Genomic DNA, 25,819 nt, shown 5'->3' on the forward strand with positions numbered 1-25,819 from the left:
ATAAGGCTACCCTGCTGTGCTACCTAGCAGGCATCCATCTCTCTTGACATTGCAGGACCAACCAGTTGTAATGCCAGTAAGTGGATGCAAGTCCTCATATCCCATCAGGCACTGAGCACACACACACACACAAATGGTCCAGAATGCAGAAATACTCTGCTTAATGGAATGCACATATGTGTTAGTGCCCTTCTTTATTTTAAACTAGTTGATATTCTTGATATGATCTATGATCCTGCAGGAAAAGGACTCTGTTCCTGTGCATAATCAGGAATGTTAAATGACAGGTAAAGCAATTTGACAGATTACAGGACTGGGTCTAAAGATGCAGTCAGCAGTTGGTGGTCACAACTCCATGTGTGAAAAAACCCAAATTCTTGCCATATTATGGGGTTTTTTTTCATTGTTCACATCCATAATTTTACCAAAGTTTCCTCTTAGAAAGTAAATGAATATTTGTTAACTGCTAAACCTGAAAGAATGGCTTGACCATAAGATGAAATGTAAAAGCATCACACAAAAAAGCACAGAACTCATTATACCTACCTTCCACAGGTCTGTGGATGCTAATTGTCTGCATTTTTAGTTAATCTGGAATACCTTCTGTGCTTCTACCTCTCTTAAAACCATGTTCATTAACCAACTGTCTTTTGTTTCTCTTTGCAATATCAGCAGGTCAGTATATGGTGAAACTATTTTCAAAGACAGTAGGTTAATCACAAACGGTTTCAATAATATAAAATTCTAGGACTAAGCAGAGGCGTCCCTGAAGCCCATATATTTAAATTCCCTGGTACAACATTGTCTGGTGATTGTGTTTTCAGGGGGGCACCACAAGCATACTTACCCCTAACAAGCAGCTCCGTCTCATCTGACACGGTATCTGCTGCAGTCTGGACCCTGCAACCGTATCTCCCAGCGTGCATCAAGAGGATGTTCCTGATCATTAAATCTGCAGAGGACGCTTGCTGAAACAGGGATGAAATGCTAGTTTAAAACTCAGTGAATCTGTGTTCAAGGTAGTTCACAAGGGTGTTTTTGTAAGGTTTGAACAACTCTTGAATGCAGCTTTCATCTTGCAAAATGTATGTACCCTAATACCCTCTTGTGAGGATTATGAGAACACTGCATTTATACAATTATTAATAGGGATTAAAGAAGAGGATTTCAGGTTTCTAATAACTTTGACTTTGCTTAAAGCACATTGTGCATATTTACACATTCTAAGAGAATTATTCCAAACTAACACAAAGAAATTCATTAAGGAGATAAACAGAAATAGTTTGGATGCCATCCTTGGTATTGAAAAAGTCCTCTTAGAATTTCAGAACTTTCTTCCTCTTACTCTTCCCTACAATGCAGAGACATTATGTCTCACTACTGTGATGAAATTAAGATAATTTTAAAGATAATATTGATTGATTTTTATTAACGTAGAGGAAGTTAATGTTAAATGTATTGAGAAAATATGAACAGATTCTCATCCTTCCTGTTGAAATCTGTATGTATTTAAATCTGAAACATGCAAAATGTATATAAAAAGAGAACCAGTTCAAATTTTTATTTTTTAGAATTTTATCAAACAGTGATTACAATACCCCAAAATTATGAGCATAAAAGAGAAAATTTGAAAGTACAATAGATTTCTGGAGAATAAATGGCTTTGCTAAGGATCTCTACATTATTTCATAAATTCGAGAAATAATATGAGATTTTGAATGTACAAAATCATTGTTATATCCAAACTTATTGGAGACAATAAGTGTTGCTCCATCAGATATAGGGAACCCAAGTCCATATATATTGTTGATTTAATATAGTCACTGCTCAGGGAAACAGCACTCACACTGACCACATAGTATAGTAATAGCAGTTTACTTCCTCAATTACATGTCCTAGATATGCTTAAAAGTTTTTGATTCAATACAAACACGAAAAATTTTGGCAAATTGCCAGAAGTACTTTTGTTCATTTCAAAGCATTTTTTTTTTCTCTTAATAGTCAAATGGAAATGCTTTTAGTGTATTAGCCAAGGATAGATAAAATGTCTTGCAAATATTTCTAAATTATCTTACCACTGTTAATTTGTACAATACATGAACCTTAATTAATTTGTACAATACCTGAATATTTATATGCACCTCCTCGGTGTTTCACTTTAAGAAATATTTATTGAGTGTAGGCATTTCCTTTTTCAGATTTTGTTTTCCTTGCTAACCAAGCAGAGATTGACGGTCTTTCCTTGAATTATATGTTTTTGTCCCATGTAATGGGTCTTTCCTTGAATTATATGTTTTTGTCCCATGTAATGGGTCTTTCCTTGAATTATATGTTTTTGTCCCATGCAATGGTTCTAATTTGAGTAATTTTGATCCTGAGTGAGTAGAATTGTACCCTGCATTCAAAATAGAGTCCTACTAGGAATGTTAATGTTGATACTTCTCTAGCTGTACTGGAAATTTGTCACTGACCTAGTTTCATATTTGCTTTTTTTTTTGGCACATTCTTATTCTGTGCTCATGTAGATACACTCAAATCTTTATCCTTCTCAATCATTTGCAATTTAGGAGCTCCCAATTTATAACCAGTCATTCATGTGTGGATGACCTTGTGGTTTGTAGTATTACATTTCTTATCTGTTCCCATCAGTTAATTTCATCATCTGCTGTATTGGTAAGACGTCCAATTTTGTACCATACAATTGTCATTTGCATACTTTTATCTCTGATGCCAAGGTCATTAATGAAAAAGGAAATAGGATTCATTTCAAGATCCAATCTTCTATAATTTAGTTTTTTCTTTTTTAGGCAGCAGAATTCCTTTTCAGCATATCTTGGCATAACTTCTTCAGCCATTCTTCTCTTCATTTGCATTTTTGGAACTAAAATTGCCATAATATTCCATGTAGCACTAAGGCAAAATCTTTACTGAAGGATATTCACATGCAAAGAAGGAAAAGAGAGGTGGGACATCAAGGCTGCCTCTGAGACCAGAGTGAATATAGGCATGATCTATAGCTTAATAACCCTGTAGATCTAAGAGCATGATTACCATGGGAGTGTTTTGCCTTCTGAAATGGCCTAGATAATGATGTTGCTGGAGGGAAGATACTTAGACCAGTCAGGCCATAATGCAATTCCTATATTCTTGCTCTGGCATATCAGAAATCACAGCAGTGGAAAAGAATATCTGAGTTATCTACAGATCAAAATGCAAAACAAGAGAATACACTCCTACCAGGAGTCAAATTCAGGATATAATTTTTTAAAGTCATCTAACACAGCAGCATTTACTAGCTATTCAAACATGGGTTGCTCTAGATGATTAGTGATCTTTGTACAAAGCCTTAGTTATTAGAATAAGACCAGAATCAGTCCACGTTTGTCCTCTCTTGAGGGTAACTTACATTTAATGTCTGTTTTGTTTTTAAGTGGGAGGAATAGCATAATGGATAGCAACTGTCTGATTTCATTGCTCAGGAGCTGTTAAAATACTTGCCTGTCACTCTAACTTCAGGTTCAGAGAGTTCATGACAGTGTGGATCCGAATATTCTTATCAGGAAAAATATATGTATTTCATCTGCATACCTGTGTAACTGGGCAGACAAGCAGCAATTGAAAGAATCATTGCTGTAAGTGGAGAGCAGTGCAGTACAACAGATCCCCATGAAACACTTTTGTTGCAGCATAACAGGATGTGCAGCCAGCATTGCTGAGGATGTGTGAGTGGAAAGATATTAAACTCACTTTGTTTAATACAGATGGATATATGCTCAGACATTAGATTCTTGATCATGGGAAATAATGAGACATTTTAGCTTACATTTAGATAAGTAAGAGCTATGTTTGACCAGGACCCCTAAAAGAATACCACATTACTGCTGTTCAGTAGCATTTATAAAGTGGTCTTTATTAGTTTTACAGACTCTTCCAAGTCATGGAAGACAGATTATTTTGCTGAGTAATTTATCCTGTAGTGGCAGGTTATAGGCAGGAGTTGCAGGGTCTGAAGGAGGTTAAACCAATGTGCTGGCCTTCTACATCTTGAGAAAATCTCTGCACCTTGTCATTGCAGTGATGCTTAAACTTCAGTGATTAAATTCAGTTTAAAAAAATCTGCTAAATGGGAATGCAGCTGAGACTCCATTAAGAAAAGTATCTAACGTCTGCTTTTAGTCTTCTCTCACTGGAAAAAGATGTGATGCTTCAACAAAACCAGAGACATACCCTCCACTTTGAGAAGACAAAAACTGCGTGACATGGATGTAAACAGTGTAGAAAGATCTCTCACCTGGACTAAAATGAGTTAGAACAGCCTGATGTATCAGCAACAACATGGTCCAAATTTTACTTGAAGCTAAAATTTTTGGTGTTTAAATTTCTTTGTCCACATCTAAATTTTGACACTATTAAGTGTACATTTTTAAAAGCTGTTTGCTCTTCTGTGACAGGTAATATTTTGCAAGAAGTGCACTATTTCAAATTAGTATTTAATTAGAAAAATCCATATTCCTTGGTATTCTGAGTATCATGTATTACCCATTTAACCAAACACCAAAAGTACTTGTATTTTTTCAGTATAAACTTCAGTGAAATATATATTGTACTTTACCGAAGCTAAAACTTAGGACAAAACAAAACAGATAGGTTCAACAACCAATCTTCAATGATTTTCAGGAGAGTTAAGTGTAACCTTCAAGACCAGCATCAGCTATGGACCTACTGTAACACTGAACATACTGCTGGTCTTCATTAAACAGCAAATAAATAATAATACAGATATCAATGCTATCTGTCATGATTAGTGTTTCTCTCTAAGACAACAAATTATTGTATCATTCATATTATGCCCCCAAACACACCATTCATGTGGTTCTGGGCAACTTCAGTGCTGAATGTTGTGTCAATCTATGGTTCTCTCTGCTCCAGTGTGGCCTGTTATCTGAAGTCATGGTCATGTCTGCAATATATCTAACTAGCTTTACCTGTAAGGTATTACTTGAAAGAATTTTTTGCAAAAATTGGTGCCACGTATACATTAACATTTGCTTTTGATGTGGAGAGACTTCCCCAAACTCAAAAAGTCCCCAAGGAATATATAATATGCATACCTTGCTCAATAAGAATAACCTCATTGGATTTGTCTTTTGCACCCATTGCCCTAATGCTGGGGATTCGCTGAGGAAAAAAAAAGTCACCTTTCAGACAATTTACTGTTGGGGAATTAATACTTCTTCAGTCATTGCACATTCCCAGAGCGAGGAAGTTGTATGTGGATTTTTTCCTTTCTATTTCATAAATCTTAAGAGTTTGTGAGTGCCTTTGCAATAAAGTAACTTTTACATACAGTTCTTTGAACGAAGAGAATTAAACTTATTCTTCCCATGAGAGTGAATTCATTGTCCTGAGTCAGTTGCTAGGAAACCTCTCTGTTAATCTGTCCATTCATTTGCTGAGTTTTCATCTCTAAACCAGGGTGGTCCATTCAGTATACAACCTTTTCTTCCAAAGGCTTTGCACACAAACCATCTCTAATCTGCCTTCATTTGAAGTGGAGCTCACAGTTACACACTAGAATACCTAACATCTAGTAAGTCTCTTTTTCCCTTCTCTCTGCTTCTTCCATGGAAGAATTACACTTTGGGTTGATTATTACAGTTTATCACATATGTGCAAACTACAGAATCATATGTAGAATATATATATGAATTATCAATCTCTTGTCATTGTATCAATCCCAGCTTTCTTTTAATTTGCTCATTTTACTGCTCGTTTTCCACATTGATTGTGGAAAATCATTCCTCCCTTCCACAGTCCAACTGCAGTTCTTTGAATTTATCTTGTAAAGAGGGACAAAAAGCCAAGGAAGTTCATAATGCTGCGTAGTCAGCAGAGATGACATGGTGACCTGCAACACTGAGCTTCTGCACTATAAAGGCTTGAGGGCAAGAAAACCTGCCTATTATTGCGCAGAGGATTCAGGTTAGGAACCCAACCTGGATGACATACTGTTTCTTTGCTTGGAAAGAATATACCTAAAAAGAGTAGTGAGACTATTACAAATTATCATGATTCAAAAAAAGCTTAAATCAATGGGAAAAAAAGAGTGGGCAAACACTGATTGCCATTGCAGGAAAATGTTTATGATGAAAGTCTGGGGGTGTTTGAGGAATTTCTTTACTATGACTACAGGGGTTTATCAAGGCTTGCTGGCTGTCATTTAAATCTCTTGGCAGTGAGAGGTAAAGATGCTTTCCTACAAAGTGGTTTCTATATAGGAGAATGCTTGGGAGTTACAAAAAGACTGAAAAAGTTATATTCTGTATAAACTGAGAGCAGTAAAACAATGCTGTGGAAGTAAACAGGACTGAGATTTGATCCTAAACAAGAATGACATGGGTTGTTTGTGATACCTTATTCAACTTAAATGATTATTTAAAATATATGGGTGATTTTGTATGTAACACTCAGGTTAGGTGAATTCCTGATTCATTATTTGGTTAAGCAAAACAGCTTTTATTAATGAAATTCACTTAGATTAAATTGAAAAATTATTTCAGAGTTTATTTTTTCCCATATTGGAATAGCAATGGAGTTTATTTTTAGTGAATTTATTTAAAGGAAACTAATGATCGTACAGAATAACCTCATGCAATGTTATCTTTGTACCATCAACAGTAAGTGAAAAACCCCAATACAATAAAGTCCTTTTAAATTATGCTGACAATTTATATGTACATTATGATGGATTGTTGGCTTCGAGCCAAATTCTCTCCATAATGCATGTAGGAGAATTTAAGTGCCATTTCATGCAAATTCTCAGGTTTGAACACATCCAGCACTTGTCTGTGTACTGCTTATGATGATTACAAATTGCAAATATTTAATCTACTAAGAAGCAGCAAATTTCTTGGTTGATATAGTGATAATGGAAAATTATATTCTGAATTCTATCTTTTAATCATATAAACACATTTGAAGCAAAGAAGGTTAAATAATTTTTATTGATTTTATTGTGAATAGTGGTAAATGGTAGAATAATAATGGTACTATAGTAATATCCAGGCTGATGCAGGTTGACTGAGGGATACCTGATAAAACACAAGTTGCATTTTCCCTGTCTATAAGAAGTTAAAAAAATGGTTTTCAGGTTTGTGAATCCATAAGAATCATCCAGCAGAAGTGTGGACCTTTCCAGTGGCAGTATTTTTGAGCAGTTTGCATAGACAAGGCAAGCATTATGAAAGCAGTTGTTTTGGGTGAGCACTGGTGGCTGAGTGGACATCAGAGAGTGATGGGGGGTTGGGAGTGGATAGGGAGGATTTGTGTGGAGAGAGCAGAATTGAGTGAGCAATTTCTCCTGCATTTTTGAGGGCTTTGCCTTGATATGACCAGGTACAGACAATAAAGAGACTGCTCAATCAACATGGCTTCAGGCTCTGAAACCAAGACAAAGAAGGATCTGTGCCAAGATTAAGGTGGAGTCCTAAAAGGTAAACATATGTTCTCACCTTGTATGAGCACCTGCCATAATCCAATTAGAAGTGGTCAATAGGGCATGTGTACATTGTGAACACTTTCATGTAGCCAATAATGTAGAAGAAGAAATCACACGCCAGGGTGTAGTAACGGTATTTAAAGGGCATCTTGGTAAATAAAGACGACATTTTGCGGATCACATTGGTTGCGTGCGTTTGTCTCGAGCCCCTCTGCTGACAGATTTGAGTCAGCTTGAAATGCTGCAAGTGCATCTCAAGTGCAGCTTGAATTTCTGCAAATGAGTTTGATTAATTTTATCAATGGAAGGTAGAAAAAGAGATGAAGATAAATGAGTATCAGATGTGAGGTAGTATGTCATGTACTGGGGTGGTTTTGTGAAATCTAGGGATTAAATAAAACACAGAAAAAGCATTGAGAGTGGGAAGGAATGAGAAAAGACATGGCTTATGAAATGGCAAACTTCAGGACAGAAAGGCCCACTACACTCATGCTGCTAAATCCATGTTCTGTATCTGAGATGTTATTACCAGGAGAAAAAAGGAAGAAAAAACCTAATAGTGTGTGCTACCTGAGCTTCTATTCAAAGATGGAGAAAGAGGGGAAAAAGAGAGCATTGTGGTACATATATGCTCAGAGTGGAAGGGTGGTGATAGTGATGAAGAAAATTACATCAATGAAAGCAAAACCCATATAGGACAATGTGCCATTTTGTCAAGACATCAAAACACGGAGCACAAAAACAGACACATGATTGGGATTTCATTAATCTGCTGCATAAAGAGTGTTGTGTCAGCATTGCATGGCCAGATATTTATTAGCAGGGTCTGTAGATGGTGGCACACACCAGCTCTAGCAAAGAAAGCCAACTAGGTGAGAAATAAAAAAAAAACATTGAGGAGAGAGAGAAAAGAAAAATCAGACTCCTTCTGGTGTCCAGCCAGAAGGAGTATTCTCATCTTGAGGCTCCCTCCAGTGCAGTAGATGTCAAAGAGGAAGATGATGGTGATTAGTTTTTTCCTTTTTTTTCCCCTAGTGTTGAAATCTTTTCTTTGGGACATGCTTAAACTTCCTATTTGTTAATATTAATTAGAATATACTAAATAAGAGCAGTTGTTGCACAGTGATTGTTAAGCTTTTGCGTACATATATTTTTGGACAATATTTATGAAGTATTTATATGACCATTATATAATTCGCTGCATGCTGTGGCTTGGTTTACAAAACAAAAGACGAAGAAAGGGGACAAGAAGTAGGGGTGAGTTTCAGGACAGTGGGACCTTCTTCCCATGATACTTCTCTGTAACAGCACGATTGGAGTTTGAAGGTTCAAAGCCTCAAGAAGAAAACCAGGGGATTAGCAGTGTAAGGAGTGCAAGGGAGAAATACTGCCAGGAAAGCTCCAGAAAGCACTGTCACAGAAGCTGGAGAGAAAAGTTGCAGAGCTGCAAGTGTAAAACAGGCAGCAGAACTGTAAATGGAAGGCTGTAGCATTAAGAAGGCTGATATTGATCAGTTGTTCAAACAATCTGTTGTGCTGTTATAGCCCAGGATAACACTGTATCAAGCAGTTAAATGATCCATCAGCTGCAAGTAAATGGGGGAAAGAATGGACTGTCATGATATATCTGTTATTTCTGTCAAGATTTTTTGTATCAGAACATTTCTTGTAAACAAGGAAAGGTACAAAATACCTTTAAAGAACTAACCAGTGTAAAAATTATCTGACTGTATTTCATTACTTCTTTATTATAATTATTTTTAGTAGAAATTGGTATTAAGGAATGTTAAGAGGCTCCCACTTTCCAAAATGATTGGTTATCTCCCTTCTACAAAATAAAATTAAATAGAGGAGATTGTAGAATTTTTAAACTTGAAAAAGACCTCTGAGATCACCAAATTCAACCATTAACTCAGCACCACTGTGTTCACCATTACACTATATCCCCAGCTATAACATCATCCACACTCCTTTTGAACACTTTCAGGATTGGTGATTCCACCACTTCCTCGGGTAGCCTGTTCCAACATCTGACCACCCTTTCAGTGAAGAATTTTTTCCTAATATCTAATCTAAATCTCCCCTGATATAACCTGGTAATTTCTGCTCATCCTGTCACTTGTTAGCTGGGAGAAGGCACCAATCCCCACCTCGCTACAACCCCTTTCAGGTAGCTCTAGAGGGCAAAAAGTCCCCCCTCAGTGGATCTTACTTATCATCACTCTTCTTTACTCTCTATTCATAGCCAAAGCCACAAGCATTTGCCTGCATCAGTTTACATACTTGTTCAGTTCTAGGAAATATTTGGAGTGTCTCTTTCTAATTCAGCATGATATAAATTCAATCAGTTCACTAGAACTCTTTATATCATGGAAGCAACACATGGTACAGTATTATACTGTGTCTGGATGTTGGTTTGTAGTTACGAGTCATAAAACACAAATTTCAGGAATCCTGATTCCATGTTGTACCCTCACGAATTTAAAAGAAATTGGTATTATCAAAAGACAAGTTTTTTTTTTTATTTTTAAACTGCTTCTGGTCACTCAAATATATAATAGTTGTAGTGTGACAAATGGGCAAAATCTGGTAATGAGCATAGGGCTGAAATGTCAGGAGATTTGAGCAGACAGTAATGTCTGTGTTCAAACTCTTTCATCAGCAGAAATGGATTGTGACAAACAGTGAAACAAATTGATAGCAATGAGGTTGATATTGCAGCTTTAACCTGAACTGAAATTCTCCGTGCATAGAGCATGTATCTTCTACAAGACTTCTGACAACTATTGCTGTTTTTCTCATGTGGGGAGGAAGGAGGTTATTAAATAAAGCCCCTATTTAATTAGCCTTGTTTAGATTTACGTTGGATAAAGAGGAAAGACATTGTTATTAACAGCCTGCTGTTATAATTGATTCCATGTAGTGTAGAATTTACCACTGCCTTGTTAGAAAATGCTTAGGTAATTTTAATCCTAACTTCTAAAATATGCTTAAAGTACTACAACAAACCAAGAAGTGACTTGAAAATATTAGGGGAAGTGCAAATTTATGTACTTTCAAAGGTTCTAGGTAATAAGATTGAAGTCTCCAGTGCTAGATGGTACTTAAATGCATTGTCCAATCTTTATCTGGCCTTCTTTAAGTGAAGCAGTAGATTTCAATTCACTTCCATGTGAACAAATGACCACTCTAAAATATAACATGACAAGTTGTACTTATTGCTTCCCATCGTGGCAGTTTAAGTTAAGATCAAAGACCAAGGAGATTTTGAGACTAAATCACTTTTCTGAGTCTGAAAAGTACTTATGTGGGTGAAGGTGAGGGACACAAGCAATGCTACTGTTCACCAGGCTGCGGATAACCACAGTAAATCATTTTGTTTGGCTGCCATAAAAACAATATTGTCTTTCAAACGCAGAGTTGGAACAACAGTAGTTGGATGAAAATCTACTGACAAAATCAGATGTTTTTACATAGAAAAAGGATACCTCCATGAGAATATTAAGGTCAGTGGAGATCTCAGAAAAGAAAATTTTGAATAGAGTTTTGAACACGACTTCTAGATTTGGCACAATGGACAGAAAATGAAAGTTATCCTGTAAAAACAGACAGGTCCATATTTTCTGTGCTCATGGGTTCACTGTGCTGCTAGAAGTAAATTTTGGAAATTCAGATTTCCATGCAAAATTGTTTCTATTAATTGCACAGATTATCTGCCACAGAAACTAAAATGTTGTTGAGTCTGTTGTTGGAAAAAGTAAGACTTTACGGATACCAAAGGACTCTAGGTTTATGTAATCCTCTGCATTATTGTTCTTCTACCAAATGCTCTGTGGAGTTATGCATACACAACATTTGGGATGATTTCCTTTCCTAGATTGCAGTCTGAGCTGTCAGTCCAGTTGAATTCAGTTGATCCCTTAACATTCCCTTCATGCACAACTTTGTTCAACTTGAGATCCTTACCACACTTATCTTTTTGCCAGGCAAGTCCTTGAAGTACCTAAATTGCTATATGTACTAAATCCTTGATAGCTCAGCAAATAACAGCAAAAACACCTTCTATTTGTATAAAATTACTTCTCAGTATGAAAAATGATAACACTTATCTTTTGGTACAAAACTACAGATATAATTTAAAAACAAGCAAAGCGATATGGATTTTTTAAGAGAAGCTTTTCCTTTTAATTGTAATTGCTAGTGAGCATGCAATTTTAGTGAGTGAAAATTTATCTACAGCCCAAATAAATGTTACTTTGGTGATAGCTTTTATAACACTGCATTAAGCACTGGGATGCTCATCATACTTAACACCTGGGTCTGCCACAGTAAAAGTATGAATAATGCAACCAGTGATGAGAGGTTTACAGTGGTTTTGTTATTAACAGGAACCTATTCAAATAATGTTCAATTTGTCAGGCTTTAAAACGAATAAACAAAACCAAAGCAAACCTGAACGTATTTTTACCTGACAAAATATCAGCGTGTGCAGAAAAAATGGATGTATGACTTCATGCACACAAAAGATATTATTTTTCTTAAACATACTCCATTAAAAAGCATTTTGTTCAGGATCAGCTCATGCAATTTAAAAAATAGTTTTCCTTCCTATACATTTAGTGCTACATTTTGATGGTTGTATTCCTCAAATGAAGATAGCTATGCTTATAACCTTCACACTAAGATATACATCACTAATGTTGTTCAATTAAAAGCCTTATTGAAGTAAACACAAATTTTAAAAAACAAATCCACCAAGAGTACAGTATGACTTCCATAGAGGCAAGAAGAAGAATAAATTGACTGCAGCTGACAAGACTTTTCATGCAGTTAACTTTGCTACATTATACTCAAATTACAAACATTAAGTTTTAAAATTTCCTGTCCTTTCCTTTGTGAACTTCATTTTTCCCTGTTAACATAGCATGGACATTTAATTTACATTTCATTAGTGAAAAGAGTGAGTTAAATGACTGTAGATTTATTTCCAAACTTGTTCACATTAAAGATTTCTTTCTACTAAGAAAAGTTCAAACCATTTTACAAGAGACAGGTTTGAATTACTTTATCATACTATTTGATTATATGAAACTCTTTTTGAATCAAGTAGAAATATTTGAACTTGGTATGCCTATTTTTTCCATATGATTCTTATTGACTTAAATAATGGTTGCACAGTTAGAATATACCTCATACAGGGTAGTTGATAAATAAAATATAGTCCTTACTATTCAGATATTAAAATACACACTAGGCAAATAAAGTGTTGGGAGGTAAGAGTATTTCAACAGCCATGTTACCTGTGAGAAAGACATCAATGTTTATAACAGCATCCTTTCCATATTAAAGTCAGCAGAAGGATGTAAGTAGGATTTGATGAAAACTCCTTTCGATTCCCTCACAAATGTTATCAGATACCTCAATAATAATAGGATGTATAACTTTAAATTTAATATCTTGATAAGAATTATTTGGAGTAATTCTGGTGACCTGCATTTTGCACCTCTTCTTACTAACATTTCTTTCCAGTGGTACTGAAAGAAGTAATCTTTCAATTTGGCCAGAATTTGGTAAATGGGAGACATATAAAAGCATGCAAATTTCTATCAGTTCACAGCACACAGATGACAAGTGCATGGTCACTTACTGCCTTGATGCTTTCAAAGTGTCCACCTTCTTTTTCAAAGTCAATTGGCTGCCCATTGAGAGTCCAATAGAAAGTAACATCAAGTGTGCTGTCATGAAGGGCTTTGCAACTGAGGACAATGCTTTCTCCAACCGTTAACTCTATCTTCTTGGGAGTCAGCTCTATTCTTGTAGGTTCTTGAAATATAGAAGAATTAGGAACATTTAGATGGAAGCCTACTTACAGTGCTAGACCAAAATAATATGATTGAGTAGTCCTTAGTCTACTCAGAGCTTACATTTCCTGTTTTTTTCGAATACACACTGTCAAATACTGAACTATATTCCTAGTGTACACTGAGGTGTGACAGTGGGGTTCAGAAGGTACAGACAGTTTCATGGAAGCAATAATGCAGAATCCTAAACAACAATCTATAGGACATCTGAATTGGATTAATTCATTAATTTCAATATTTTCAGGAAAAACAACTAATTTTTTGTAAGGCTGCAGCACCTGGAATATTGTGATTACATGAAAATTTCAGTTTGTAACATAAAATAAAAAATGATGTTTCCTGGATTACAAAATATAGGAAGAAGCTTGAAAATTGAAGTAAAAAAAAACCTACAAAACCCCCCTACAAACAAAATCTATGATCATCTATGAATTCAGCTGAAAAATGAAAAAAAAAAAAAGGTTTCGAAATGGACTGCAACTCAGTGCTTTGATTATTGTTGCTCTTCTAAGGAACTATCTTTCTTTAGATTTTATATAGCTACAACTATCGCTTAAATCTATAGGTTTGCTCCCATGCAGAAAATGGTAGGACTAAGTGAATTCCCAAAGCTACAATATGTCAAAAGGGATATTGATTCTTTTACTTATAGAATTATTTATAATTTGAGCGATTTAATATATATGTTAATTCTTCTGACACATCTATTATATAACAGCTGAATATGCAATTTGATGCAGGAATACAATGTTTAACCAGAGGGAGTTTTCTCCCCCTAACATGTTGGAAATGCTTTTTTATTCTGCCTCTACAATCCTGTTGTTGGGGGATTGGCTGGGAGATTCTAATTAATATTCAAATATTAGTCAAGTCATCATTATCATCAAATTATTTCTTCATACCTTTAACAGATATTGATGCAATGATTTCTGCAGATCCAAATACATTTACACCTTGGCATAAGTACCGTCCTTCATCAGACTTGGAAGCATTCAGGATTCGCAGACTCCCATGTGGAAGAATAGTTATCCTGAGAAGGATAAATAGATAAATATATATATCTTCCATCCTAGCAGCCAAATTCCATGCTGGTATCTTTTAGAGATAATAAATATAATTGAGGACTGCTCCCTCTGTAGCAAGGCATGATGAAGATGATAACTGGATTATCTTCTGTTTCAAAAATAAACTCATTTTACTCCTCCCTTAATTCAAAATTTTCATTTTGGAAGCATCAGTGAATTAGTATCCTTTGACACTTATTACTGATGAATTTTAATAAAATTTTTAAAAAAAACTAAAAAAGGTAATCCTTCATAATTTGTCTTTAAAGTTTCATCACTGTATTATTGTCAAATTCCATTTCAATATCAAGCACAAGCTATTCAGTTTATTAAAAAAATGACCTTAGAAATCAGATCTGAGAATAAAGGAAAGCAAAATGCAAAAGAGGGTCAGAAAACCCCCCGATTAAATTAATTGTATCTGCTCAAAATATAATTAATGGGGCTACATAGCAAAGGGACTTATCTGCTTTTTTGTAGATTGGCTTCTATTTTTTTCTTTGAGTCTGTATGATTGCAGCACCACTACACCTCTTGGCAAGTAGCCCCACTGAAGCATACTCATGAGAAATGTTCAACCATTCACATTTAGGAGTTTCAAATTTTGGCTTTGCTTACACAATATTAATCATAATGTCCATTAAGTTACGTGAAAATTAACACTTTTTTCTATTCTAAAATGACAAAGAATCTGAATTTTTTCTACCTTAAAGCTGCAGCCCTAGAAGAGAAGTAAATAGTCATTGTTCCTTTTCTGACAGAGAACTACAAGGCTAAAAGGAAGATGGCAATTCTTCCATGGCATATAAGCCAAGCTCTTGCAGGTCTTGTGTATCCATTCCCAGGTTAGATAGTGTTTATGGTTTTCTCAATGGTCTTAGGAGATGTAGGTGGAAACCCATCAGGAGCCATGGACACTGAAAGCAGATAAGTGATGGTTGGCTTTTTAGATATACCTCCCCAGAGAGGATTTTCTATCTGTTACAATAGTGACTGACACTCCTTCTACTGGGAGTCCCCTGTTGAGTCTATGATCAAAAATCATTGAGGGTACAAGGTTGTGATTTACTCTTCAGAAGTATTTAACCAGGCGTATGGCATTTTCAACATGTCTGGGTTGGACTCTTCAGCAGACAGGAAAGAGAAGGAATTCCCTTTCTAGGCTGAATTTGTTAAAGTGCAAAGCTGAGTTATCTTTGATTTATACCAGGAGTGATTTACCATAGGCTTAAGATTCATTGGGGTCCCCTGGTGGTCTAGTGGTTAGGATGTAGCGCTCTCACCGCTGCGGCCTGGGTTCGATTCCCGGTCAGGGAACCCCTCCGGGCAGATGGAGCTCGTCAGCCCTGTAAGGCCATCCATCTAAGAGAAGGTCACTCTAAACAAACCTACATCCTGAGGACCTCGCTGCCACCGTCCAGGCTCGCTCGGCCCCGGCAGATGAACCTCAGGATTAAAGGGTGGGCTCAGTTCAGCGCACGTTGTGTCTCACCTAAAAAATCCACTGCGCAGGCTCGAAGGGTTAATGACCTTTCCCAAATCTTCGTTTGCAAAGACTGGCCATGATGAAGATTCAATAACATGCTCAGACTAAATCACTAATATGAGACAGCATATCTTCTTCTTCCTCCTTTTCATTTCTTTTTTTTTTCTTTTTTTTTTTCCTCAGGAAAAGAATAATTTCCCCTAATTTATGACTCTGTGAAAAAATGGTGGTTTATCGTCTGAGGTTTATAAACGTTATGGTGGACAAACCAGAATTTCATTCCAGTGAAAAATATGCTTCAGTTCACTTCAGATGTGAAACCACTCACTGCTCTCAGCAGAGAGAGAGAAGAAAATAGTATCTTCAAAAGCGAATGGGGCAGAGGAAGGACATGTCAACTCTCAGGTTCCCTAGTGCAACCTGAGGATGCATCCTGTCTTGCTCTAGACAATATACATCACTATTTAAGTCACATTGTTTGTCTACAGGTAATTTTATAGAAAACACAATTATATTAAACAAATGTCTCTGCATCATAGTTTTGAGGGTTTGGAATTTTTTTCCAGCAAATAAAAAGGTCTGAAATTTTGTTATGATATGTCACACCTTTGAAGAAACACTTGCTTTAGAAACTGACAGGGATGCAAGCTTCCTTCATTTTCTCTTGATGTAAGTTTTGTTTTCCTATCAAGATGCTCAGTGTTCAATGCTCTGTGGACATCTTATCATTAGTATGAAAATAGGCTTTGCAGAACAGTAATAGTTTTCATCAATATACTGTCAGGATCAGACAAATGAAAAGACATTCCTTTAGTGTTTCCAAATTATAAAAGCTTATACACAGGTTAAGTCCTGATATAAAACTGTTTTTCATTCTGAGATTGGAAGAAAAGAAGGTTAGATGCATATAAAAGATTAGCTAATGAATCTTACATATATTATCGATTACATTTCTATTTAGCTAAAACTTGTTGCCATCCATGAGGAAAAGAGTAATTGCTCAATCAAAGGAATTGCAAACACATTTGCTGATGAGTTATTTGGCTCAGAAATTAATACTTTCCTCAAAGTGCCTAGCACTCATCTGCCCTCCCCTTTTTTTAGTGTTTTGGAAAAGAGCCAGAGGCCTGGTTATGATGAAAACTGAAATGCTTTATTTATTCACATAACACTTGCTGCACACAGCAGGAACATAGACTTCTCCTCCTTCCCTGCCAATATCTCTCAGTCATGAAGAGACCACCTGTGTAGTATGTCTACATATTTTAATAAGAAAATACCATAGCAAAAAGTTTTGTAATTTCATAAACAGAAGGGAAGCAAAAAAAAGAAGAATGGGGTTGGGGTAGAATTAAGGATAATTCAGGAAAAAACCCAACACTGAATTATTAACTAACTAGAAACTGAGGGAAAGATGATGATAGATAAACCAACAGAGAAAGACAGATGAAAGATCAAGATGATAGTTTGGAGATTATTGTACTTAAGAAAAACTCGTTGTAATCACATAAAGGAGACAGATGTTGTCCATACAGGGTTTCTGAGAAGAGTGTCACATAAAATTAGCATCTCTGTAGAAAACAGTTTTCTGTCTTATAACATGAAGAAAAAGACCTGATTGATAATGTCTTGATGTTAAAAAACATGTTGGCTTAAGATTAATTGCAACAAAGATTTTAGCAGTAATTATTTGAAAATAATAATCAAGATATGACAACAAATAGCTATAAGATAAAATTCAATGTGATTTAACTAAAGTACACTGAATGAGATTTATTTTTTATAATATTTACTAAGAAATATTTTCTAGAGAAAATAAATGCAGGTTTGATCTTCCATGGGTTTCAAGCATGATTTTCATGACTGATTAAATATGTTTAAGGATTGTTAAGAAACTGGCTGAACAGAAGTGAATTTTCTTTTTTTTTGAATGAAAAATTGGTTTTGTACCATTATTTTTCAAAATTACCAGAATATAAAAAGGTTGCTAAACATGTGATTAAATATATGGTTCTTTAACACAACGGGATCAGTATTTCAAAGAGGACTCATAGAAAAGTAGTAGATGTGACTCCGAACTAACAGGACTATGTAGCAAAGGCAAACAGAAATAGATATTCTCAGATATTATTTGCTGTTAGTAGAGGACATACTGTTGTATGTTGGAAATTGATATTGGAAATTTTCATCTCTCTTTATCACCAGGGACAGTTTTACCTTGACCCACTGGGGCCAGGATGTGCATTTGTTCTCCCTATCACACATAAAATCAGTGAGCAGAGACTTCCATCAAGATTAAGATAATGAGAATAGAAAACTCTAATTTTCATTCTGTTGCATGATTCATAGCAGATTCTCACAAACAGATGTCTTGATGCTGCGGCTAGAAATGATTTCTTGATGCTGAAGGAGCTGAGCAGTTGAGGCAGCAAGCATAACAATGGCTACACAGCCTTCAGAGGACTTTTTGCAGACAGAGGCAGAGTGTCCGGATCTTAATAGAAATGAATGTCAGGCAGTTTATACCTGAAGGTTTATATTCGTTAAATAACAATTACAGAGTAAGAAAAAATAGAAGTCAAGTGTGTGGCCATTTTTGGGTGGGAGGAATTAGCAGTTTTGTTAGGCAATGCACTCTTGTATCTTTCTCTGTTTTCAATTAATTTTTTGGTATTATTTTTGACTTTCAAACTAAGGTAAGTTTTTATAGCGCTCTAGAGAAATAATCACAGCAATCAGGGAAGCACTGCATTTAGTTAAAACCTTTGCAAAGTTTAACACCTAGTAAATGGATTAAAGAAAAAAAGCTTTTGGTGGTTAGAGAGTTGTCCCCTGCATTTTACATTGAGATCCAAAACCAAGAGTATGGAATTGGTTTGTGTGCATGTTGGAAATAAGAACTTTAAAGATGCAAATAGAGAGAAGCTGCACTGACTCATTTAGCCTGTGGCCCCTCACAGTGTTCTGATCTGAGCAATCTGTCATTTCACGTTAGCTTGGGTTTGGGATCTGTCAGTATCCTTTAATGTAGATTACAAGGAATCAGGACAAGTATTTGTAAATAGTTGAAATCTTTATTTCTCCATGAATGGCTGCGGGCTCTCTCATTTTCCCTTGCTTTTTCTTGCTCCTTCTTAATAGATGCACAAGCCTCTAATGCTTACAGAAAATGGATGTGAGTTATTGCTATAATAAAAGCACTTAGATAAGAAAAATGTCGTCTATGTTATATACATTTTTTAACAATATCACCCTAGATAGAGTAATCTTATTTTAATATTGTTGACTTAATTAGAAACATAACTATATTTGGCCCAATCCTTTGTCAAAGCACAAAATTGTTAGAATTTTCTTCACTTTTGATTTTCAAACTTTTATAATGATGCAATTCCTGTATGTGATATCTTAGGTGATTGGAATAGGCTAAGACTTATTATTAATGTACCAAAAACTACTTCCAGCTCTAGTTAAGCTGATCTGTGCAAATTGTGTCTTAGGGCACTTTCTTTCAAAGGAGCCATAACCAGACCCCTCATTTTGTCCTTGCTGTTTGCTGCACAGGAATATTTGTTCATGAAAATACACAGCTTTCACTGGTGCAAATGTTGTCCATGTATGTAAATATAATTTCAAGTGAATGACACGAAAAGTAATTTTTTGCAACAAACCTAGCTTCTGTTCTAAGTACATACTGTTCTAAGTATGATTTCTGCAGTGTTGCTGAGCAGTAAAGGCTGGAAACTACTGATATGTCAGAACTGACGTGGTCTCTGGGAGTGCTTTCTCTTTTGTATGAATCAGCTGGTCATCATTTGTTTCAATGGCGACTTTATCAGACCAAAGCTTAAACTCATAGTTTGCTTTAATGACTCTTAATAGCATCAGTGTTAAGGATAATATAAAGGTGCTATAATTTAAACATGTCCTAAGATATTAAATGGAATCAGAGTCTAAATGTAACAAGTTCAGATCAGTAATCTATCATCTACAGAAATTATACAAAAAAGCAGACATTTAAATTATCCTACATTTTTACTGGTGCACTCAAGTAAGTGTTGGTAACTTATTGAAAATTTGTACTTTGCCATTCTGCTCAAATATTTCACCCCAAAATGTGTTTCATCTTGTGCAAATAAGGTAAACTGGGAGTATTGCTCAGAAGATATGTCAGAATAAGTGTTCCAGGAACACTTGTTCAAGAAAGTGATAGCAAAGGCCATTTTCTGCTCTGCATCATAGTTCAAGAGTTCTTTTAAAAGCTTTTATAAAATACATTGAGTGTAGAACAATTTATCTCTAAACATACTAAAAATACTCTAAAATTATTAAAATACTCTTTTCTTTTTTAAAAAAATCCATATTATACTCTTGACTCATTTAAATTTAATATATATTTTAATATTTTAATATTTTTAATAATTAAATGTATTCCTTTTTTTTACACACTCTTTCAATGTCAGAAATATTCTGTTACTTCGGAAACGTTCCTGCTTTTCAGGGAAAAGCCTTATCACCATAATTTTTTCCATGTTCCTAAGTGACAGCAATGAATTATTAACTTATTCTATTTTCCTCAGAAGCTTTAGAAATAACAAAATGCTTGTAAGACTGAATAGTTCCCCCAGAAAAAGAAAAATACATAGAAAAACTTTAGTTACTTTAAGATATTTCCATGTTTCACTTGTTACCTAGAAAAGCAACATTAAGGCAGACTCATATGCAAGAGGTAAAATTCAAAGAGACTAGGACGTCAAAGAGGGTCAGAACTTTAGCCAGTGTAAAACAACATAATTTTATTCAACTACATGGTTCTATTTTGATTTGTACTAGATAAAGACACCTCTCAAAACGACCAAACTATGCTAAGCTTGAAGTGTTAACATTAACTTGATATGAACAGCAGAAACTTTAATTTCACTCAAATGAGATTCTTGTAAATTGAAGACTGTTAATTAGATATTTACATGGGAAGTTTTCATATGCCTAGGGCAGAAGTCATCTAGCTAAAGCATTATTATTATTATTACTATTATTGTAAGCTCTGTAGTAATGTCCAGTCAGATGGAACCTGGTTTCCATTGCTGATTCATATTCTACAACAAAACTACCAGAATATTAACTGCAAGTTGTATTTTTATGTAACACAGCAATGAAATTTAATATTTGCCACTTCTCTGAAAAATTATTGTTAGAGATACCTTACTTGCTTGCTGCTTTCATGTGAATAGAAGAGTTGGGTAGAAAAGAACAACTGATCACTTTTGCATTAGACTCCTGTTCTCAAGAAAAAAAACACAAACAAACTGCCCCCCTCAACCCATTATAGTTTGCAGTTAATTAATATGCATTGTTTAAGACCACCTTGATGGAGCTGGTTTCTGCTTTGTGGTGCTCTCTTCCTTGCATACACACTGAGTTAATTAGTGTCACTGAGAACTGAATGCCATAATCCGAAGTAAGATGGCAAAGGGTGAACAGTCAAAGTGATAACTGGATGCTTGTAAAGGAAGCTGACTGTTGAGAATAAAATCAGCAAGAGAATTTGCCCTGAGATCTGAAAAGGATTAGTGCTTAAATACATGCTTTCTGTGTCCCATTGATAAAATGCATCAAAACATCCCAAAATATGCATGTTCTTTCCTGACATTTCTAGAAAAAGACGGGAGAATGAGGTTAATCTGCTCCTGGTATGGGAGGGCTGAGATAGTTTTAATGATCTACTGATAGATGCTGCTAATAATGTATAATTCTGGTAATTTGTTACTTTTGAGTGCATTTTGCAAAATTGTGGTTTCAACCATCTCATATGTGTAATCTCAGTTGTAGTTCAAAGACAGAAGAGATGAATATGGCAATGTCTGCCCCATCTTCACATCAAACTGACTCTGTTGTCAACTGGAGAAGCTCTAATTATGTTTCTATCATATAGTAGGTTTAGATCCTGAAAGATTAAGAGTGATTGCTTTCATCAGTATGCTGCCTCTGGAAGAGTGTGCAGAGTCTGCACTTTCTGCATGTTTGTCAAGGTAGAAACTCTTTGGAGGGGAGATTCCATTAGCATGATGCACATTTTGCTTGGACCAGTAGCTACAAGTTCCTTACTAGTTGTTTAGAAATGTTATTGTAAGATGCAATGCTCCACAAATCTGCTGGTCTTCTAACTGCTGCTGTCGCAAAATGGCCCATATTTTCTTCCTGTCTAATAACCATAAGGTCTCAGCTAGACTACAGCCTAGTTTGACACACTGTTTTCATAAAAGATACAGGTTTGGAAGGGATAGAGTAAAAGAAATTTTTAGTACAAAAGTGACTTCTGAAAATCAGAAAAGAATAATTCAAACACAGATTGTTTTAGCTCTCAAAATAAACTTTCTGAGATGTTTATGGAATCTTGAACATTGATAAGCTTGGCAGACTGTATGTAACAAAAACGGCATAGGTTAGTACAGTACTAGATAGAATAGCATGATTGGTCCTGCTTTGTTGTAAGAGGTCCCTGCTGGCTCTCTGATTATTCAAATCAGAGATCACCATCCTTTGAACAATAAGGGGAGTCATTACTTTTTTGCTCAGTTCTGCAATATTTCTGAGTTTACCCTTGGAAATTCCAGCACTTCTTTTTTCTGTTATCTTCATTGACAAGTAGATCTAGCAAGAAAGATCTAAATAATCTGTCGCTACATCCAGAAAGAAAGCAAAGGATAGAGAAAAAAGCTATCTCATGGCTCCATTTTTACTTCAGACTACTTCACACTACTTGAGACGGGAACTTTTAAGTGGAGAAATCTGTGGGATAGAACAGACTTCACAAAAGATGTGAGGAGTAAATGCACACCTGATGAACAATCTTTCCTCTATAGTTCCATGATGCAGCCCCAATCCATCTCTGTGTTATAGATCTAGATTCCTACACCATTTGCATTCAACACACTTCCTGACTGTATCCTCAACAAGTGGTGTGCTCAAAAGTCAAGTTCAAAAGGAACAAGTCATTGTTTATCAAGATATTGGTGCAAGCTGAGGATTCAGAAGACTCCATTATAAATAGCAGTGCAGAGTAAAGGCTGTACTGTTTCTGTAACACATACTAAACTATCACAGGGACATTTGTTCTGGAAGACAGCTTTTCTAGAGTACTACCTTTCTTTTAATTGACAATTCTCTGTAATTACTTTTCTCTTTTGATAGTAAACCCACAGGTAATGATCCTACTTACAGAGTCTTGAAATGTTTAAAATTTTATGAGGTTAGAAAAATATATCTAACTAAACTGTAAAGCTGACTGAGCTACATTATTTTTCTCTTTTTTTTTTGGTGAAAGAACCAGTCTGACCTGTGGATGCAGACATCTTTCAGGAAGGAGAGACAATTAGTTCAGCGGACAGACAGTTTAAAAGCATTGGCTCAGCACAAAAATACTTCTAGACTGTAGGAATTGTAAATGGCATTTGACCAAAATGGACTAGGATCTTACTGACACCACTTTTCAGGTCAGTTGAGTTCATTTTACATTCTGGGAGGGAATCTGGTACTATGGCTGGAAAACTAGGTAAAGCGAAAACTGTTTTATTCTCGTGTCACAAGGTGAAATACAGTCTATTAACTGGAAAAGGCACTTAAAAAGACACATGTTCCCTCTAGAGAACCACATTGCTATTGTGGGTGAAAAGGGTAAAAAGTTCTTACTGACAAACAATTTATTGATTAGGGTTGTTTCAACCTTAAAATCTCTAGTTTACTTTGGAATAACTTGCACTTCAGCCACAACTCAAAAATTTTGATTACAAGTTGAAATAACAGTTCAGTAGGAAGAGCTTCTTTTTAGAACTGACATATGTATCTACAGCTGTATCGCTGTGCATAGAAGAGAACAGATGGAATTCCTGCAGTGACACAAGTTATGTGCAATAGAGCATAAGTGACAATAATAATGGTGCAAAGAAAAAAAAATCAGTGACTCTATCTATTCTACTCCACCAGGCTGCTCCCAAAGATGGTTCTTGTTCTAGAATTAGGTGCCCCATCTTGCACAATAAAATGGTCTTAGACCTCTTTGAGAGAAACACTCCATGTAAAAAATAAGATGTCTTTAGGCCAAGCCCATTTTGTTTTATGCACAAACCACACACACGGAGCCTCTACATCCTTTCTCTCAGTGTCTGTATTGCTTTTGCAATGTTGGAAAGTTGCAATGGTCACAGGTTTTGGAAAGACTAGGGATACATTAAGAACCAGTGAGAAGAACTTGGAGAGGAGATGAGATTGTTAATGTTGTGATATTGGATGCCCACATCATTTGAAGGATTTGGATGGCACTTCGATTGATCTTGCTTCTACCAGCCATATGCTCTCTGATTGATGGGATATAATGCCCTTGAGCTCATATTTATTTATCATGGTAAGTCTGAGTACACATCATTACATCACACTGGTGAGATCACATACTCGCAGATGATACAGATGATTGGTGGGGGATTGCTAATTTCAAGATATAAACTGTCACAGTACCACACCACCAGTTGACAGCAGGCATTGGAGAGGATCCCATACTGGTCTAGAGGCAGAAGTGAATTATTGTGTGGCATCAGCTGTGTCACACCTACAGACTGGTGGTATGACAGCCGTGCAATCATTCAAAGGTCTCTGCTGTTGTAATTGCAATGGGAAACTCTAATGCTAAAAACTGGCTCTTTCTCCCTTTTTGAGAGTCAAAGCAGCACTGGGGCATTCACATAGCACACAGATCCAAGCTTACTGTCTCCCTTCATACCAACAGGCTCAGTAAATATTCATCTTCTCTCACCACCACAGAAAACAGAACACAATACTTCTTCAGTGACATAATCTTCCTTGTTTTCCTAAATTCTATTTGTTTTCTTCAACCTTTTTTTGCTCCTCATTCTTTCTTCCCTAAATCTCCTTTCCTGCACAAAAGAGCATTCTTAACTTCTGCACCACCTCTGTTCTTCCCTAACCTTACGTGTGAAGTGGATTATCAGTGATGTTGGCATGGGGCTAGGAGCATAGAATAAAGAAAATAGGATGAAAAAGTTATTGAGTCACTGGGGATAAACCACTGCCAGACATGCAGTTGTGTCCTATTATTATATAGAGAACTAATCAGAGAAAACACACTTTATAACTTTATATAACTGCAGCAAGCTCCTTTCTCAGGATGACAAAGAGGGGTACTGAATTAACAGAGACCTCTTTGCTTACTATGTATTCACATCTCACTTTTGCACACAGAATTATTTTCTAGCCTTTTAAAAGAGTTTGATCTCTTTTTATTAACTTTGCTTCTGTACTCTGAATCTATTAGACCAGATGACTACTTCCCAGGGACCTGGCAAGGCTAAGCTGTGTAAGGTAGTAGCGTGAATGTGTCCTTAGAGCAGAGAGTGACAGATGGCAGTTTTGCCCATCATTTTGTAGTTTACCATGTTGGCATCTCTCTTTCCCTCTATTCAGAGGTCTGGGAAAAGACACAGTCAGGGATCAGAGGCAATGAAAAGAAAGATGTTTTTCCTAGGAATACAGAGAGGACTACATACAGGTTTATTGAAATATGATGAAAGATTGCTGAACTGAGAACAAACCTGAAGGGAAGGATGAGCCTTCCAAGGACAGAGTGGATGGGGATAATCTGTTTATAGCTTCACCTTTCTGTCACCAAGTCTTATTCATTTGAAAAATGCTCCTTGATTTTATTTCACTTCTAAGAAAACATAGCTCCTGTGGTTCAAAGATTTTTGCTGCTTTAGGTGTGCTCACTTTGAAGAAAATTGCAGACAAATCCCCAAAACTCTGTTTGACTCATCCTCTTGTCACACGTACTCGCATTCCTGCTGAACCAAGATTACACTTGTAACCTCAATCGTAATTTTTTTTCCCTAGTTTTTGAGTGTTT

General features: G+C 35.8%; 1 protein-coding gene across 2 annotated transcripts in view; it reads right to left on the reverse strand.

Annotated features, from left to right (window-relative positions):
* Positions 1–25,819, reverse strand: part of CNTN5 (contactin 5) — a 320,159-nt gene that overhangs the window by 55,091 nt on the left and 239,249 nt on the right. For both annotated transcript variants that reach the window (XM_017816074.1, XM_017816073.1), the window contains 3 exons: positions 14,262–14,389; positions 13,146–13,321; positions 848–968 (listed from right to left, as the gene is read on the reverse strand). In XM_017816074.1, the coding sequence (XP_017671563.1) occupies positions 848–968; positions 13,146–13,321; positions 14,262–14,389 (425 nt within the window). The remainder of the gene's footprint in view (positions 1–847; positions 969–13,145; positions 13,322–14,261; positions 14,390–25,819) is intronic.

Source organism: Lepidothrix coronata, unplaced genomic scaffold, assembly GCF_001604755.1.
Source record: "Lepidothrix coronata isolate B3197 unplaced genomic scaffold, Lepidothrix_coronata-1.0 Scaffold53, whole genome shotgun sequence".
NCBI classification, from domain to species: domain Eukaryota; kingdom Metazoa; phylum Chordata; class Aves; order Passeriformes; family Pipridae; genus Lepidothrix; species Lepidothrix coronata.